Source organism: Scaptodrosophila lebanonensis, unplaced genomic scaffold (assembly GCF_003285725.1).
Source record: "Scaptodrosophila lebanonensis strain 11010-0011.00,11010-0021.00 unplaced genomic scaffold, SlebRS2 tig00000024-arrow-pilon, whole genome shotgun sequence".
In the NCBI taxonomy this organism is placed as follows: Eukaryota; Metazoa; Arthropoda; class Insecta; order Diptera; family Drosophilidae; genus Scaptodrosophila; species Scaptodrosophila lebanonensis.
In genome coordinates this window covers 19,071,882-19,089,101 of record NW_022060538.1, presented here as the reverse complement: position 1 = coordinate 19,089,101, position 17,220 = coordinate 19,071,882, and the positions used below count along the sequence as shown (strand labels likewise).

Here is a 17,220-nt window from a genome sequence, read left to right as displayed (position 1 = left end):
TTCCCTTTCTCATTTCATTCTCTTTGCAGACATCCACTATTCCCGCTCTTGGCGCTCATATTCGAGAAATGCGAATTGGCCACATGTACGCCGCGTGAGCCGGGCGTGCAAGGTGGCGATGTTTGTTCGTCAGAATCGTTTAATGAGGATATTGCAATGTTCAGTAAACAGGTAAGAGAATACGTTCCAAAATATATATATTTATTATTTAGCTATTTAGAGCTTATCTAAGTGGAGCGCTCTTTTGCAAGGCTATCGATTGTTTCAGACGCTCTTAGACGGACAATACTTGGTTACATCCGAATCTGAGCAGATTGACTGTTGTTAGGGATAAGCGAACTTCCTATAGTACAGTTTACACTCTAATGGAGATCGTTTGCATATGCATATGCGTATCGCATCTAAGTCAAGTGTTTTTTGGGCTCATCAAGTGGTTCGGTTGTTAGTGGTTCTTGTTGTTGTTTTTTTTTTGGTAATTGGAGCTGATTTGCCCAACACATGTGGCACATGCGGCATAAAATACTTGAAAGTGAAATGACGCCCTCAAGCTGAAGAGCAGATCGCCGACACACGATCGAGCGAACTTACTTAGCAGACGAGCTGCTAAATGATCGGATTACGTTGCAGACCAACTATGGGTTGGTGGCCTGCACTTAATTACAATTTCTGCTGCCGATTTAGGGAGCGAACGAAAACAATAACAATGTGTTGTCGCCATATGTCACAAATATGGGTGGCGTCTTGGCGACAATTGAGCAAAGACAACAACTACAACGACACTTCCTTTTCTGCTTGCCCAGCTCTTCATAAAACAAAGCCACATGATGGCAGCTAACCGAATATTATTTGCCACATTCCCCCCACTCCCCCTCTCTCTCTCTCTCACTCTGACATTTAAATTTAATTTACGATGTTTTAACATACAAATTATAATGTTGCAAATGCAACGCGTTGCTGCCTGTAGTGTCTCTGCTCCACATCCTGTGCTCCAAAGTCTGTCTGACGCGCTGGCTGTCGCCTCACGCTGCTATTTTTATGAACGAGCGCCAAGCGATCACATTAAAAGACACACCACCATCCATCCCTGCAGCCAGCACCACCGCCAGCACCACCGCCATCGCCACCTCGTCACAGAGTTGGGAGCACAACTTATGGCTCCATCTAGAAATGTTCATGACAGCGACATTTTTGGCGCGCCAAAAAGCAACAACAACTGCAAAGGTTGCCCCTGCCGCCCACTTTTTGTAGCTTTTTTCAAGTTTTGTGGCGAGTTTTTGGTCCGAGCTGAGCAGAAACAGTTGAAATTATAAAAATGATGTTTTTATTTATGGTCCATTTGGAATTTTGACAGGCCTGCCATGGGTAATAAAACCAACAACAACAACAACAGCAACAGCAACAACGACAAGCATTTATCAAGATGCGTTTGCGTCCCGAGTCCGAGCCCGAGCTCCTCTCTGAGGGCCGTGTTCCTTGGCATGTGTTGCGTTGCATGCCTGCTTCACGATGTTTTGTCTTGTTTCGGCGAGATTTTGATGAACTTTTGTCAAATTGACAATGAAATGCCAATAAAGCGGGCAACACTTGGTAGCTAAAAAGCAATTACATAAAGAATTTATTCGGTGATCCCACCATGTTCAAATGCAAATAGGAACGCTATTTGACATTATCTAAGCGCATTTCTCAAAATCTGTGGTGCCAGTTTTGGGAACTAATTCAAAAATGCCGCTGCTGCTCTCGTTAGCTGCAAATCGATGAAACACTTCATGGTCTCTATATGTATGTATATATATATATATACATACTTGTATAATGTAAATCTATTAGGCATAATATCGTCATAGATCAAGCACTATAGCTTCTGCTTGCATTTTCATGGCGCAGGCCAACAAATTACTGCCACGTTTATTGAAGGTCCGATGCCAGCAACAGGCACAGGCACAGGCAGCCGTCCTAAAACCGTCGTCGTCCTCAACGTCTTTGACTTTTTGACAAAAATAACTCAAAAATGTCATTCGCCCATCGAATTTTAACAAACGAGCAGCAGAGTGCAGAGCAACAGAAACTACTTGGGTGCTAAAAATACGTTTGTGTTTTTCATTTTTTTACGCCGCTCTACAGCTGCCACATCGTCGCTGTTGTCCCACTGCTGTGATGCGTTTTATATAGATAGATCGCATAGATATATATCATGTGTAAACACATATACCAATGTCTGTGTGTACATATGCACATACTCGTATAAAATGGAACTCACTTTATTTTGACTGAGAAAACTGCGCCCCACCAACGCGACTTTGCTGCTGCCTGCATCCAAAGATCATGTTGTTGTCGTTGTCGTCGTCGTCGTCGTCGTAGTCATCGGGCATATAGTTAGGAGACTTTTGGTGTTGGCGCTGCTAATGATGCAGCTAAGGAAACGCTTTATAATTTCTCTTTAAAAGCAGAAACATGTGATAAAAAGAAGAAATGAGAAGAAAAAACCCAGCACAACCAAATCGACGGAAAAAATAAAAATACATAAATATAAGCAACAAAAGCTGAAGATGTTGTTGCTCCCAACAGCAGCAGCAACAGCAACAACAGCAACAGCAACAATGTGGTCGTCAATGTGAACATTGTCGTTGTTGTGCTGATGATTTCTCCCCATACGAAAATTGCTTAATGTGGTGCAGTCTTTGTCTTTGTGTTTGCCACAGAGAGACAGGCCGACAGTTCGACAGATCCAAGACAGACTGGGGACAGACAAAGAACGCGCATCCCAGCGCCCCATGTCCCATGCCCCATGCCTCATGCCGACTGCCGAAATAATTTTTATGATTTCATTTTAAGTAATTTTTAATGAAAATCAGCCACAGTCCCTGCCAAAGCAGCAGCATCAGCAACAACAACGAGAACAACAACGTAAACAGCAGCTGACATTGGAGCAAATTAACAACCCAACTGGTCCCATTGTAACTCATTTGTTTGTGGCTTGACAACTTTGGCGTTTTGGCTAATAGCCTCTACATGCGTGCAATGAGTTGATTTTTCATTTGTTGTTCTTTTTTTTTTTTTCTTCTCTTGCCTTTTGCCATTGGCATTATTAAGTGCAATGTGCAATATGTGTACTTGATTCTAGTTTTGTGGACTCGAGTGTACAGGGGGCCTGTCTGTCTATCCAGTCCGCCAGTCGCAGTCAGTCAGTCAGTCAGCCAGTCTGTCTGTCTGTCTCTGACTTGCTCCCTGGCTGTTTTGGCATGATGATTAATGAAGTGCGGGTAAATGATGATGATGATTTCGGATTTCTGATTTTTGCTGCATGCATGTATATTATGTATATGTATGTATGTGTGTTTGCCATGTTTTATGTATCTGTAGCCAGTATCTGCAGCTTCTTATGCTGGCTGGCATGTTGATTTCAATAGAGAACGCGCGCGCACACTCCACACTAAAGAGCAGCGATTTAAACACATCTCGTACTACACACACACACATATATATATATGTGTATGTATATATATATGTATGTGTGTGTATGTAGGTGTGTACACGGAATTACTGTTGAATCATGTTTTAGTTTTCAATTTCAGTCTACAACATTGCCTCAGATTCGGACAAGCTGTTGCAGGAATGTGAACACATTTTTGCAGTTTCTTAATGCTACGATTCTGTCGGAAAGTAAGAGAGGAATATTTGATACCCCCTCTCTATTAATTCTAATTCTTAGAGCTGTTTGTACAAAGTTGATCGTGAAATCCTCTTCTGAGGTCAACCATATTCCTTGCTGTTTATCGCTTCATCTGCCAGTCGAGTCGTCTAATTAATTGCCAACTTTGACACTTGGCCGAGCATCGGCAATTGCTTGTCACAACAATGACGCTTGAGTGCCCCTTTCCCCGACTGTCTGTCTGCCTACCTGCCCGGCTCCTACACTAAGTATTTAACTATAAATTCACTTGCTAAATAGCGCAAATGTCTCGGTATGTTATTGTTATTGTTGTTGCTGTTGCAGGTAAGGCAGTCGGCCATAATTTAGTTTTCTACCAAGGCAACAGGTTAAGCGTTAATACCAATCAATGCTATATTTTATTTTTTCTTTCTTTCTTTCATTGGTTTGTTGCCGGCACAAAGGCAATTCAGCCGAGTTCGAGCCCGAATCTGAATCCGAATCCGAGTCGGAGCCATAGCCGTACACATTGTTTTGTTTCGTAAATTGCATTTTCAGAACGACGAGACGTAGAAAAGGAAAACACACACACTCGCACACACAGAGGTTGGCCTCGACTATATACTATACGTGTGTATAGCTATAATCAGGTATGAAAGGTTACGCTTGCGCAGTTGTTGCCGCGTCCTCGTCTTCGTCGTCGTCGTCTTGGAATGCTCACTTGCCGGCTGGGTCGGCTCTGAATGCCTGGCCTGCCTTCCCGAGACTACCTTTCTGCCTGATGCCTGCTGCCTGGGTCCACAATACGCATTTGCGTGTGTCTCTGCCTCTGCTCTGCGGTCTCTAGCTGTCTTTTGCTGGCAGGAACTTAATCTCTTTTGTGCAATATTCCAATCCTCCCTACACATTTCGACTCAATCTCAGCCTTAGACTTTGCCTCTGGCCTCGGCTGCGACTGCGGCAGCGGCCTCTTACGGTTTTTGTTTTGTTCTTTTAATGATAAAAAAAATATATATACAGAAACCTTTACCTTTTTATTTGGAATTTGGTACCTTTTTAATCTCTCGCTGACGACGACGTCCCTCTGTGTGAGCCTACAGCGCACCGCCAGCCGCGCAGTTATATTATTAATGCATTGTTCATTTCTTCATATGAACTACGTTTTTTCCCCTCGCTCTGTTTTCTTTTCTTTTTTGTGAGCAACCCTTAGGCCAGGTTTTGGATTTCCTATAGAAACAAAAGCAGCAGCAGCTCGACAATTTCCATGAGCCAACTTGTTAGCGAAACTGCGAAAAGAGCAGCAATCGGTGGCAAGCTCTAGCTGTTGCCAAGGGTTGAGGTTGGGGTTGGGAATGGGCTGACTGGGAGAGGGTCGGAGGCAATTACATGGCAGCGTGCTTTGCGACTGACGATCGAGATCTGGAGCTCCGAACATCCGCCTCCCACTCATCACTGTTGTGGTGCTCTAGAAAATCAGCTCCCGTTTATATTTGTTTTGAATTCGTTTAAATATTTGTTTATAGAACTAATTGGCGCTCTTCAAATGCTTTTATTATTATTTAGTTGATTCTGTTCACACGAATCTAGTTTTATTTGCCTTCCTCCGCTTAGGCTCTCAGCTGCTGATGACTTTCAATGTTTGTGTAGTGTTTTGGCCCTTTTTAACAGCTCTTTAAAGACAAATATGCACCTGGACTCTAATATGTTGGTTAAATACAAGTCTGTGCATGACTGCTGCGCCGTTATAACTACTGAGCTGGAACTAACAGAGTCATACTTAATTATATCACATAAGTCAATCAAAAAAATATAATAAAATCTCAATATTCAAATGATAGTGCTCTTATAATCCACACACAAATTTGGACTGACTTGAATTTAAATTTGTGACGTTTTGGAATAATATTGCATTCTGAACTGTATGAAATTATTTGGAATACATTTAGACTTGCTTTGGAGATGAATCGGGTTTTAAACCAAACTAACTCCCGTCCAACCATTTTGCACAACTCATTCATATTTCAACTAAGTTTGAACAATCAACTGATCCATTTCGTTAAAAGTTGCCATCAAATTCCACAAATATATAGTATTGTACAACTTCTTCAGATCTAAAAGCAAAGCTTTATATTGTACTTACCACCGTATGGACTTAAGAGAAACGGCATAATAAAATATCCAGACTCTATGCAAAGATTCGGCTTAACCACACACATTTTGATGTTCTAACATTTAAAATTGGGACGATTTTTAACGAGTTGTTTGCCCAGTTTTGGATTAATATGAATAGAATGACATCTATAGCATTGCATTCTGAATTATTTGGAACATAAGAAATACATTTGCTTTGGTAGCAGACACAATCTCTTTTATGGATATGAATCGGTATTCATATTCCAACTAAATCACATATAATTTGCACAATCAACTGATAGATTTCGCTATAAGACTTTATGATTTGAAAAGCGTACCACACGGAAATTGTACAGCTCCTTGAACTACCAGTTTTCCTTCCTCTGTGGCCGCGATCTTACTTGTGTATCAGTTTCTTCAGTTGGTTCCATAGCCGTTTGTATATATGAATATATCACAATGCTTATATATATTAGGTATGCTGAAAATTATTGCATTTCTTAGTAAATGTTGACGAGCTAATAAAAGTAAAGCTTTCTACTTACCACCATATGGACTTAAGATAATCATAAGAATAAAATATCCAGCCTCTATGTAGGTTGTAACCAAACCTGTGATTGCGCAATTTTTGCTTCTCTAAGGAATATTGTTTGTGTACACAGATTGTGGGAGAAATATGGATTACGTTTACCTTAAGGACTCCAAACAACAAGCAAAGAGTACCAATAATGCATAATACAATCACGACAAAAAAAATAATTAAATAAAATATAGAGTCACTACGTTTTTCTGATTCGTTGAATTCATCTCTACGTGAAGAAACAACTAAATAATAAAGGTTTGGAACAGTTAACGTGTTTCATTTGGATGTTTGCTTATTAGTTGCACTTACTGGAAACCATAGAGACCCCAAGGAAAATAATAAGTACAGTTAAATTCACAATGCAATGAATAATACATCCTACACGTAAGCCTATCTTGCCGCAAAGATTTGGACAAACCACACACATTTTGATTCACTTAAATTTAAATTTGCGATTTTTTTTATATTTATATAATACGAATGACGTGTATGGCATTACATTCTGATCTGGATGAAATTATTTGGAACATAACATTTACATTTGCTTCGGTAACAGACACAATCGTATGTAGTATGGAGACCCACCATTAACCAATAAGTGGTTACCAGAATTCCATTCCATCCATACGCACTCAAGTAGATGATGGTTGTTGAAAGGATTCTAGATTTCCTAGCCATCATTCCTTAACTCTTGCGTCCTTGTTGATGGTGCTCTACGTCCAGGTTTCATTTCCGTTGCATAATACGAATATATCACAATACCGATATAGATATGATAACCTGGAATCAAATCAAATGTGGAACTGAATGCTAACATTTGAATTGTACGTATACTTGCAACCAAGATAGATTTGAGAGAGCGAGGCAATGTAAGACGCGACTTGTACGTAGTTTATAACCAAAGCAGTTATAACCAATGCTTTGTTGCGCTGAAGAATACAATGCACACAATATATAGTAAGCCATGAGACATTGATTTGAGAAGATTTACCGTGAAGATGCCGATCAATAGGAGGAGGGCACCAACAATAAATACTACAAGCAAGACCATAATAATGTAATAGACATTTATGCTCACACCATACTCCCTATCTTTTTCGTCCAGGCCACTCGTTACTAATGTTACAAAGTGTTTGAAAAGGTTATCGTTTTCTCGACTGCAGTTTACTTAAGAATTATGACTAACATTTATGTGCCATAATCAAAATGAAAATGATTAATATAATTATATTGGCAATGCTGTGAATAAGGCATCCTTTACGTAGGCTCTTGCCACAGCAGGCTCCCGGAAAGACGCAACACATTCCAAATTTGTAAACGCCAATATTTTGATTTTCTTATAAACAAATATATATGTGTATAATACGCATATGTGTTTGTTAGTTTTTGAGAAATATAAATGATAGCTTTTCAAGAAAGACATGTTTAGCATGACATTCTCAAAAAGTACTATACTTGTACATGTATGAATCGAATATTTTCAAATTCTAGCACAAGCAGAGGATCTGCCACTAAAGAGGCAAGGGAGTTGTTAATCAGATTTGTAAACAGTTAGGAAACCCATTTCGTATAACTACTTGTACTAGTCTTCCACGGAAATTGGATTGAATTGTAGTGAAGTCCAAGGCGAGTCTAATGCGTGACTTGATTCTGTTCTAATTGTACTTTTCAATGGCTGGCCCACAACAATGATTATTATTTAATGCCATTGGAAAATTTTCAAGCGCCTTCCTGATATTATCTATGAAACCATTCTACCTCTTTTTTCGGCTCATTCACCTTCGTCTCTTCATCGCTTCTTCTCTTTGTGGTCGCAAACGAAAGCATCTGAAATATTTCATGTTTATGTGACTTTCGTGCGTTTAATTTATGTGGCGTTACTTATGCCCCGCAATGATTTATGTTTCAAACGTGCATACGTATGTGTGAGTTGTGTGTGTGTCTGTGTGTGCTAAACGTTTTCAATTAAGAGCACGCCATAACAAATTAGTCAATCGGTTGACAAGTGGCCACAAAAATGGCTATACTCTATGCAAAAGGGGGCCAGAGCGGCGAGCACTTAACAGCTCTCTTATCAGTCGTGCCGGGTTCTCTGACGCTCGCCGGATGTTTGATCAGAACAGCAGTGCAGCTGTATTTTCGGTTTTATTTAGATATGAATTGGATTACGACTATAATGATGACGCTGATGATGGCTATGGTGAAAGCATTTAGAGCCACGTACCATTGATATGCGCTACTGTTGCACAGCGAGAAAAAATGGATTCCAATTGAATTGCAGTTGAACTATTTTCAGATTAATATCAAACAGGGCTTTAATAAAGTTCAATGCAGATTTTAAATGCAAAAGCAGCTATTTGGATATTTTTAAATTTAATTTGTAAAAATTGTTTTGAAAACCGCAAACTGCTCCAGCTTCTTTGTTATTTATTTTTTATTTATTTAATGTTCCTATGTGATGTGAATCCGACATGTGAACAGTAGAAGCTTCTTTACTTATTTGATATATGAAGAAATATTTAAGCATATCCATATCATTTCTTCTCCATTTCCATTGTGTTGCAAAGGGAAATTGAAACGTGTCCCACTTTTCTGGCAGTGCATTAAAATCTCTAAAAACCTGTGCGGGTTGTGTGTTATCGTTGCTCTTGTTGTAACATTCCCATGCAAATATTGACAATTCCGATGTTGGTAATGTTTACCTGCTTACCTTTATTTCTCTGCTTCTTCTTCTGCTTCTCTGGCATCTACTCCAATTTTCAGGGCGCACCTTGCGCGCCCGATCTTAGATGTTGTGTATGTTGGCTACCACTTGGCTGTCTTTAGTTGTTTGGAGCTGTTGTTGTAGTGTCGTTTGTTTTGGGTCATAAAAGCAGCACCCAAGTGGATCTACGCACATTTATAGCTTGGCCCATAAAAGCAAATATATAAAGTAAATCAGTCGACGGCAACAACACGCATTGCGCATAGAGAGGCACTACTGTTTGTTGTGCGAGCGCTTATTATTGTCACCTCAATTGTGCTGCCCCGTAGTTTTTACTACCGATATTGCGCGCCCATTATAAAGATAAAACGCAGTCGACTTCAGGAATGGGAACGTTACACATTTTCCGTTTCTTTGTTGTTGTTTTCTATGCGTCTATTTGTCTGCTGGTCTGTCTACTAGTCTCTCTTACCTGGAAAAGTTAGTCAGTAACATTATTATCAGAAGCATTATTATCCAAAGCCAAGCATCGCATCAGCATCACCCACAAAGCTAATATACGAGTATAACATAATTGTTAATGTCAAGAATGTTGGTGGTGCAAGCAAGCTTGTGCAAGCTTTTGAGTTCCAAACATGCGGGTATTCTTACGTTCCGTCGCTCGCTGTAGTTGGGAGTAAAGATATATGTTTCTTTAAGTGTATCCTAAGATTTTAGTAGTTCAGGTCAGACTTTCCGTTTGCTGCATTAAGTGCTTGCCTCGGCAGTTCTTCTTCAATACAGATTTATCTTATTATTCTCTGACTACCGCAGTGCTGCATTTCCCCACTTGGGGGCTGAATTTCTCTACAATCTAGTTTAATTTCACTATAACTCTCTCCAAAAGCACTGATAGTGCTGGTCGACCAAAAACAGCGATCTAAAAAGTTTAATAAAGGCCGAGTGAATAGTTATAGTTTTATTCTGGAAACATAATCAAAATAATAATATAATTAATTGAGCATGCACTTATTTCCCACTGAACTCTGCAGTAGCTCAGTTCCCCTTTGCTTGGCTCTAATAGATTTATGGCTGCCATCATGTCTCGTTACTGCAGATAAACCTTGAAAGCGTTTACAGCTTTGAGAGCAAAGCTTCAAAATTGGGCCCCTTTGGCATTTTTTCGTGTGTGCGTGTTCTTGAGATAAAATCCTCGATAACATTTTACAGCAGTGCCTCTTTTTCTCTCTACCTCTCTCTGTCTTTGTGTTTGTCTCGAACGAAGCCACATTTGGGCACGGTTTTTATTTAACTTTTTGTAGTTCTTTGCTTGGCCCAGACATGCCGCTTGTCTAACGTTTGTTTATGATAGCAAAAGTGGCAGCAGCAGCAACAACAAGAGCAACAAACACAATAACAACAATAACAACAGCTACCCGCATGAAGCGGCGCCGACGCACGCAACCAAAAACAAATACACAAAAGTAATAATGAAAATTAGTGTAGGTACGTGCAGTAATTTAGGCGCCACATATATAGACACATAGACCATTAGCTTAGATAAACTAATACGAGCGACGTGTGCAGGTTGCTGTTGCTCTTGTTGTTGCTGCTTCTGTTGCTGCCACATGGCGTATGTGCAACATATAGAAGCAGCACAACAAAAGCATCAGCACCAAAATGCACATTCGATATAATGAACAGGATAACGTCAATTCAACCACAATGGAGGGCGAAAGGTCATCTAAAAGTAACTAAAACCAAAACATTTAAAAGTGCTAAAATGTATATCTATATCTTCTGCAATTGAAATGTTTATAATTGCTAGTAAAACGAAAGGAACTACTAGTTGCATAAATTATTAAATATTAAATAAATTATTAAATGTTTTTAGCGCTACTGACAGCACATCCTATTTAGATTGGTTCCAGAAACAATCAATAGGTGATTGGTTCCTTGTCTCCGTGTATGCAATTTTTAATTTTTAAAAAAAGACCGTTTAAATCCGAATTAGGTGTATAGCTAATATTCAATTTGTACCACAATTGTTGCTCAAAAATAGTGAAAACAGAACTTTTTAAAAGCGCAACAGAGATTTTCCATTGTTCCAATTCTCTTTTTGTTTTCAGTTTTACTGTCGATTTGTCTACTTCCATAAAACAAAGTAATAATGATGACCAATTTGAGCATAACATGAATTATAGTACGAGTAGTATAGTATAGTAGTTTATGCTTTTAAAGTCAATAAAAACAATAGCGGTTTCTTAGCAGCTGAGAACAACAGTTCATAATTGTAATCGATAGCGGAAAGAGCACTGATTGTTTCATTCCGTTGTTATGCCACCGTTCCGTTCTTATTTTCGGCGTCTGTCTGTCGTTTACCGTTCGACTTGTGTTATCACTGTCGCTTTTAATATTGGAGAATGCATGTGTGTGTGTGTGTGTGTGTGTTTGAAGTGCATGGGGTTTTGTGGCAACTGCTACTGTGCAGAGCTCTGTGCAGAGCGGCACGTTGATTCCAAAAGTCGCCGGCGTCGAGTGCATAAATCGCTTTATGGCCGTTTTGGCTGCGCGCGCTTTATGGCCATTACTCAAGTGCTTTTACTTCACCAGCAGCAGTAGAGTACTCTTCACATGTTGTGGCTTGCTGTGTGGACTGCCCCACTGCACCACTAACTGTCTGCACCGCTGATCGCCAAACAACACCACCACCACCACCACTCGCCCTCCTCCCCTATCACAACACGGCCAACTGCTTCACTTCGCCGTTGTGTTGTGTTGTGTTTTCTTTGCTAAGGTTTATGGCCAACACAATGCCAGGGCTATAAACACACACGAACACACACACATAACACTCTGTGGAGCTCCTAGGTATTGGCATAATAAAAACGTAGCAAAACAACAACAACAAACGAAACATTTTATTGGCCAAAGCAATGGTTGCTGCTGCTGCTGCTGACCGCATTGTAATTTTGTGCGCCACAATTTTTAGCTATATTTTGGCTTATTTTGTTGATGCTGGCTGTTCCTGTTGTTGTTGTTTGTAGCTCGAATTTCTATAAATTTATCATGTGAGAAATTAAAACAATTTTGATTGAATCATAATTTTATATTCCCCTTTTTGCTTGGCCCATTTGGCTTTTATGGCGCTCTTTGGCTGTGGTCTGTTGGACTGTTGTTATTGTTATTGTTGCCTTTTTATGGCACATGCCTCGGTGAGAGGCGACCCCAAAGAGCTGTTTGTGTGACGCTCGCACTCGCGTGTTCCTTATTTTTTTTGTTGCTGTTTTGTTGTTTTGAAGAAATTGATTTGAAAATTCCACACAATTTATGGCAGCTACGAATGGCCTCCTCATCCTCAAACTCTAGCCCCTCGCTCCAGCCAAGCCCCACTGTGCGTATCATTGCGTATTTTTAGAACGCCAACGACGACCATGCGACCATGCGACCATCGAGACATTGTAAACGTTGTATAATTGCATTTATTGGGCCCCATAAACTTCTTCAAGAGTATCTAAACAGTAGTGATTTTCGTTTTGTCGTGCAAAAAATTATAAATGAGAATGATAATAAAAAGCACAAGTAAATGAAACAAAATTTATGAGCTAAGCATGTGAAACTGATTAGAAAGCAGGGTGGCCGACCATGGAGGGGGGGAAATGGGAGGAGAACGAGGCACGTCAGTTGCTACTCGTACTATTGTGTACTGCTTGTTGTTGTTGCTGCTGCTGCTGGCGTTGTCAATGGTGTTTTTTGGGGGGCTTTCCGCCCGGCCAAATGTACATACGTCAGCCCATCGAACTCAAAAGTCGCACACCGAGCCAAATGGGGGTTACCAACCAACTATTCCTGGAATAGCTTACATGAGCTTTGCCAGAATTCTACCTCTCCGCTCAAGTGAATCATAGATACTTGGTCGGCTTAGATTTTCACCTTCCTATCCCTAGTCGGATATGAACTAACCATATCTTAAATGAAAAGAATACAGACCACATTTTATACTTAGAACGACCAATAACAGGCATTCCTTACAACAGAAAGGATTCTTTTCAATCTATTGTGAAATTTGTTGAAGTAGATAATATTTTATAGGCAGTAGTAATAGAGAATTCTTCAATAAAGTTGTGGGGAATGGGTTAGGAAAAGCATATTGTAGCTTAAAGTATTTTCCAAGTAATGGCTTAGTATAGGGAAATCAACATTACTTTGATTTAAATAATGTTTCGTACAATTTCTAGAAAAATAGGCGCGTTTTTCTCTCAGTGCTACAAAGTTTAAATATAAAACTGTCATATGTACGCTGACGCCCACGCCCCAGCACATTAACAGCCATAGAAAACGGCAACTGCATGCTCACAACAACAACAACAACAACAAAATGTATCTCAACGACAACGGCAAAAGTGACACTAAAATTTTCAATTTTATTTTCATTTAAAATTTTCGTATTTGTATACTTTTTTATTTTTTCAACGCTGCCGCACAACTTCTTGGGTGCCAATGCCTTCTTGGGTTGCACTCTGCTGCACACACACACACACATACATACATATGTGTGTATATGTATGTATATTTATAGACTTGTCTCATGCTGTGAATTTACTTGTTAAAATGATTTATACATTTTTAAAAACCACAGTGAAAATGTTGACGCTGACGACGCGAACTTGGCAACTTGCGATGGGTGGCTAGCAATATACAAGTAACATAGCTAGGCTGCTTATCAATAAACATGTTGGCCAGGCCAACTTGCTGGTAATTAGTTGCCAACAACAACAACGGCAACGGCAACAGCAATGACGGCGATGGCAGCCATTTTGATTTCGTTGCCGTTGAAAAGTGCGTGTGCAATATGCTCGATGTCTGCCAGTCTCTGGCTGCTTTTCATATCAGCTAAAGCGCGACCTGGTCGGTCGCCGACTATGCGGCACCCCTTCCCGCTGCCCCGCCCCAACCCGCTGATCATCGACATCGACTGGCCGTCCGCTTGTCCGCCTGTCCGTCCGCCAACAACAAAACTTATCATGTAAACCAGTTTGGCAAGTTCTTCCAGGCAGGCGGCAGTCAAAGTCAGTTATCTGCCTGTCTGTGTGTGTGTATGCTTTCTGGTGTGTGTGTGTGTGTGTGTGTGTGTGTCAGCCAACCAACCAGCATTTGAAAATGCAACATAAAAGCCAACAACTTTTGCAAAAATTCTACAACACGCACGCAATTTCGTTGTCGTCCGTCTTCGCCTTCGTCAGCGTCATCATCGTCTTCGTCATCGTCTTCTTCAATGGCTGTGCTTTGTATACTTGTGTTTGCTGTTGTTGTTATTCTCATTGTATTTGTTGTTGTTGTTGTTGTACTGCTTCTGCCTCACAATGGGGCGTTTTTCTCATGCCTCAACAGTTGTATGTCTCGTACCCACATTGTTGCAGATGTCGATGTCGCCGGCACCTCAACACACAAAAGATGCTCGTACAATGCCACATATAGTCGATGGAGTTGGACTCCAATACTACTGGTCTATAGTAGGCCGTATGCTCCAAAGTGTGTAATTATTAGCCGCACATGCTTCACTGGATTTCAAAGAACCGTTGCTGGTTACTAGTTTGCCATATTGTGGCATGATTGGGAGTATTTGAAGCGTTCTTGATGCTTACTTGTAGACCCAGAAGTAGTTTCAAAAAATGCTCTGATTGATGAAATATGAAGATTCTTCTATTTAGGTCTGCCTCAATCAAAAAATACTTTTCAATTCTTAAATCTGTCACATTCGGAGCTCAATCAATCCAAATGCTTGAAGCATTTCATTTAAAGAAGAGTTCAAATTTTACTTTCTGTTCTTTTCCAATCAAATCTTTTAATTCATTCAATCAAATCGAACTTATTTCTATTTATGCATCACAAAACTATATCCCGCTAGATTATTTGAATGATTTTGATGATCAATATTTGATGTAATTGCTAAAACAACTCACAAGTGGTTCATTTAAAGGCACGAATTGAGAAGAGGAAGCTCTCCTGGAGTTATAGTTTCTTTTTAGCAGCTTTGGGAGGCGGTTGAGCTCCACTTTCTATCTTGAGTGGAGTTCTCACGCTCCTAATGTCTTTTGCGAATTTTTGATCATCGATCGAAATATGAATGTTTCTTGCAAATGGCACACCTTTCCACATTAAGCGATCGCTCACGTTTTCAACATGTTTTAGCGATTATCGGCTTCGGAGATCACTTGGCAGCTGGCCACCCGCCTGAATCTATCTGTTTGGCTTGGCTTGGCTTGGCTTGATTGCAGCCTTGGGCCTGGATGGGTGGTCGTGGTCGGTCAAAGTCAGGCCGCAAAGCGCAAGGTCAACTCTGTTGCTCTACCGTTACACTCTGCACAGCGGGTGTAGCGATGTTATTTATTTATGGCTCCTACGTGTGTGGATGTGTTTGAGAAGCGCCCCAGCTAGTCACACATTTGTTATTATGGCCTGCCTGCCTCGCATGTTCAGTTCCGTGAGAGCCAAACAAAAACAAACAACAACAGCAACCGCATCGATATACAAAATTCAAAACAGCAACATTTTGCAAATACAAAAAAACAATATATGTATGTATATAAAAAAAATAGGGGAAAACAATAACTGATTGAAACAAAAATAATTCGCAGCATTTATGTTGACCTTCTGTCACATTTTGGCGGGCGCGTCGGTGAGTTTTGGTTTTGGTTTCGGTTTCGGACTCGGTTATTTGGTTGTTTGGCGCGGTCTGTGTGGCATTTTATCTAGCTACATATTGCCTTTGTGATTTTTATCTAAGTGTGTGGTTTATTTTTGTTGGCCTGGGCTCTGTGTGTGCTATAAAAACGAGAATCTCTTTTATGGTCACAGCGAGTCAGTTCATGGCACCGACTCTTGATGAGCTGTACAAAAACAAAAACAGAAAACAAAAAAAGAACAATTTTTACGCAAATGTTGCGATTCCCATGCTGTGTGTGTTTGGGCCATGCTGGGCATGGTGCTGTTGTTGTTGTTGTAGTTTTATAATGTGTACAATATTTTGCCTGCGATAAGCATGCCGCTGCATCATAAAACTGAGGCGACACAGTCAGAGTTAGCCCAACAGCAACAAACTAGACACAGGCAACAGACTACAGACAACTACCGCCAGACATGCCACCTGCCTGCGTTTTGTCAAGATCGCCTTTTGGTGGGTTCACTAGCAACAACAACAACAAGTAACAGCTGCTGTTTTTGCATACATTTTCTGCCCTCACATTGTTATTTTTATTTTTATTTTCCACATTTTGCAACGATTTCATTTTACTCAAAAATGTTTTCTCTCTCTTTCACTCTATTTGCAGATAAGATCACAGAAACCCTACTATACCGCAGATCCCGAAGTCGACTCACTGGTAAGTAGTCAAGCCAAGCAACATTGTTGCCGCAACATGTTGCCCGGTTGGCTAGTGTGTGTGTGTGTGTGTTGTCTCTTTACTCACCTTGACCCAAAACACCAACGACAATTGAATAATTTTCTTTTATTTAGAATAAATCACTGCGAATTTAGCAGCTGCCGTTTTGGCGAGCGCAATTTATGAGCATTTGTAGTTTAACAGCGAGCAGCACAGATCTGAGAAGAACGACAACAACAAGCGAGGAGACGTTGTCTGCTTCTCTTGAGCCGTCCAAGCTGGCAAATAAGTTGTTTAGTCATTTTATTGGACAAGCAGCGTTGCCATATTTTTTGCGCACGCATTTTGATTTTTGCATTTTGCCAAGAGGGAATCGAAAATGGGGAATTGTGTAGTATACTACGAGTAGTAGTGCCTTGTGTGTGTGTGTGTGTGTGGGGATGAGGAATAAGAGAATGGGAACGACCACAACGTGCCTGTCCCGACTACAATATGAAGCAGAACGATTTAATGATGCATATGACATTTTTGCACTCTCTAAATGGCAGCCTTGGGTGTGCGGGCAACAACAACAACAGCAACAGCGATGGCAACAAAAGTTGTCGTGGGTTAGTAAAATGCATAAAGACAGGCACTGACTGACTGACTGGGCTCCAGCCCCATGCCCAGTCTCAGTCACCGTCACATTGATAGTCTCAGCGACCAAGAACGAAGGCAAAGGCACCACACAGCAAAATTCATACAACCTTGGCGACTGCTCTTGTTGTTGCTCTTCTTGTTCTTGTTATTG

General features: G+C 40.5%; 2 protein-coding genes across 3 annotated transcripts in view; one reads left to right on the top strand and one right to left on the bottom strand.

Moving 5' to 3' along the window:
• The window catches only part of LOC115620556 (homeobox protein homothorax), a 166,215-nt gene that overhangs the window by 17,465 nt on the left and 131,530 nt on the right, over window positions 1-17,220 (top strand). Inside the window, exons 3-4 of the mRNA XM_030513843.1 lie at window positions 30-171; window positions 16,380-16,430. Of these exons, the coding sequence (XP_030369703.1) occupies window positions 30-171; window positions 16,380-16,430 (193 nt within the window). The remainder of the gene's footprint in view (window positions 1-29; window positions 172-16,379; window positions 16,431-17,220) is intronic.
• On the bottom strand, window positions 6,077-7,704 carry LOC115620557. Of its 2 annotated transcripts, XR_003995228.1 has the most exons (6): window positions 7,357-7,704; window positions 7,200-7,294; window positions 6,675-7,145; window positions 6,474-6,607; window positions 6,328-6,418; window positions 6,077-6,263 (listed from the first exon to the last, which is right to left on the bottom strand). XR_003995228.1 is itself a non-coding variant. In XM_030513844.1 (4 exons), exons 1-4 carry the CDS (start codon window positions 7,667-7,669, stop codon window positions 7,079-7,081), a joined length of 405 nt encoding a protein of 134 aa, XP_030369704.1. In that variant the 5' UTR covers window positions 7,670-7,704; the 3' UTR covers window positions 6,808-7,078. The 2 variants fall into 2 exon arrangements, 1 of the variants encoding a protein (XP_030369704.1); XM_030513844.1 differs by lacking the exons at window positions 6,077-6,263; window positions 6,328-6,418; window positions 6,474-6,607 and having other exon boundaries at window positions 6,808-7,145; window positions 7,357-7,481; window positions 7,552-7,704.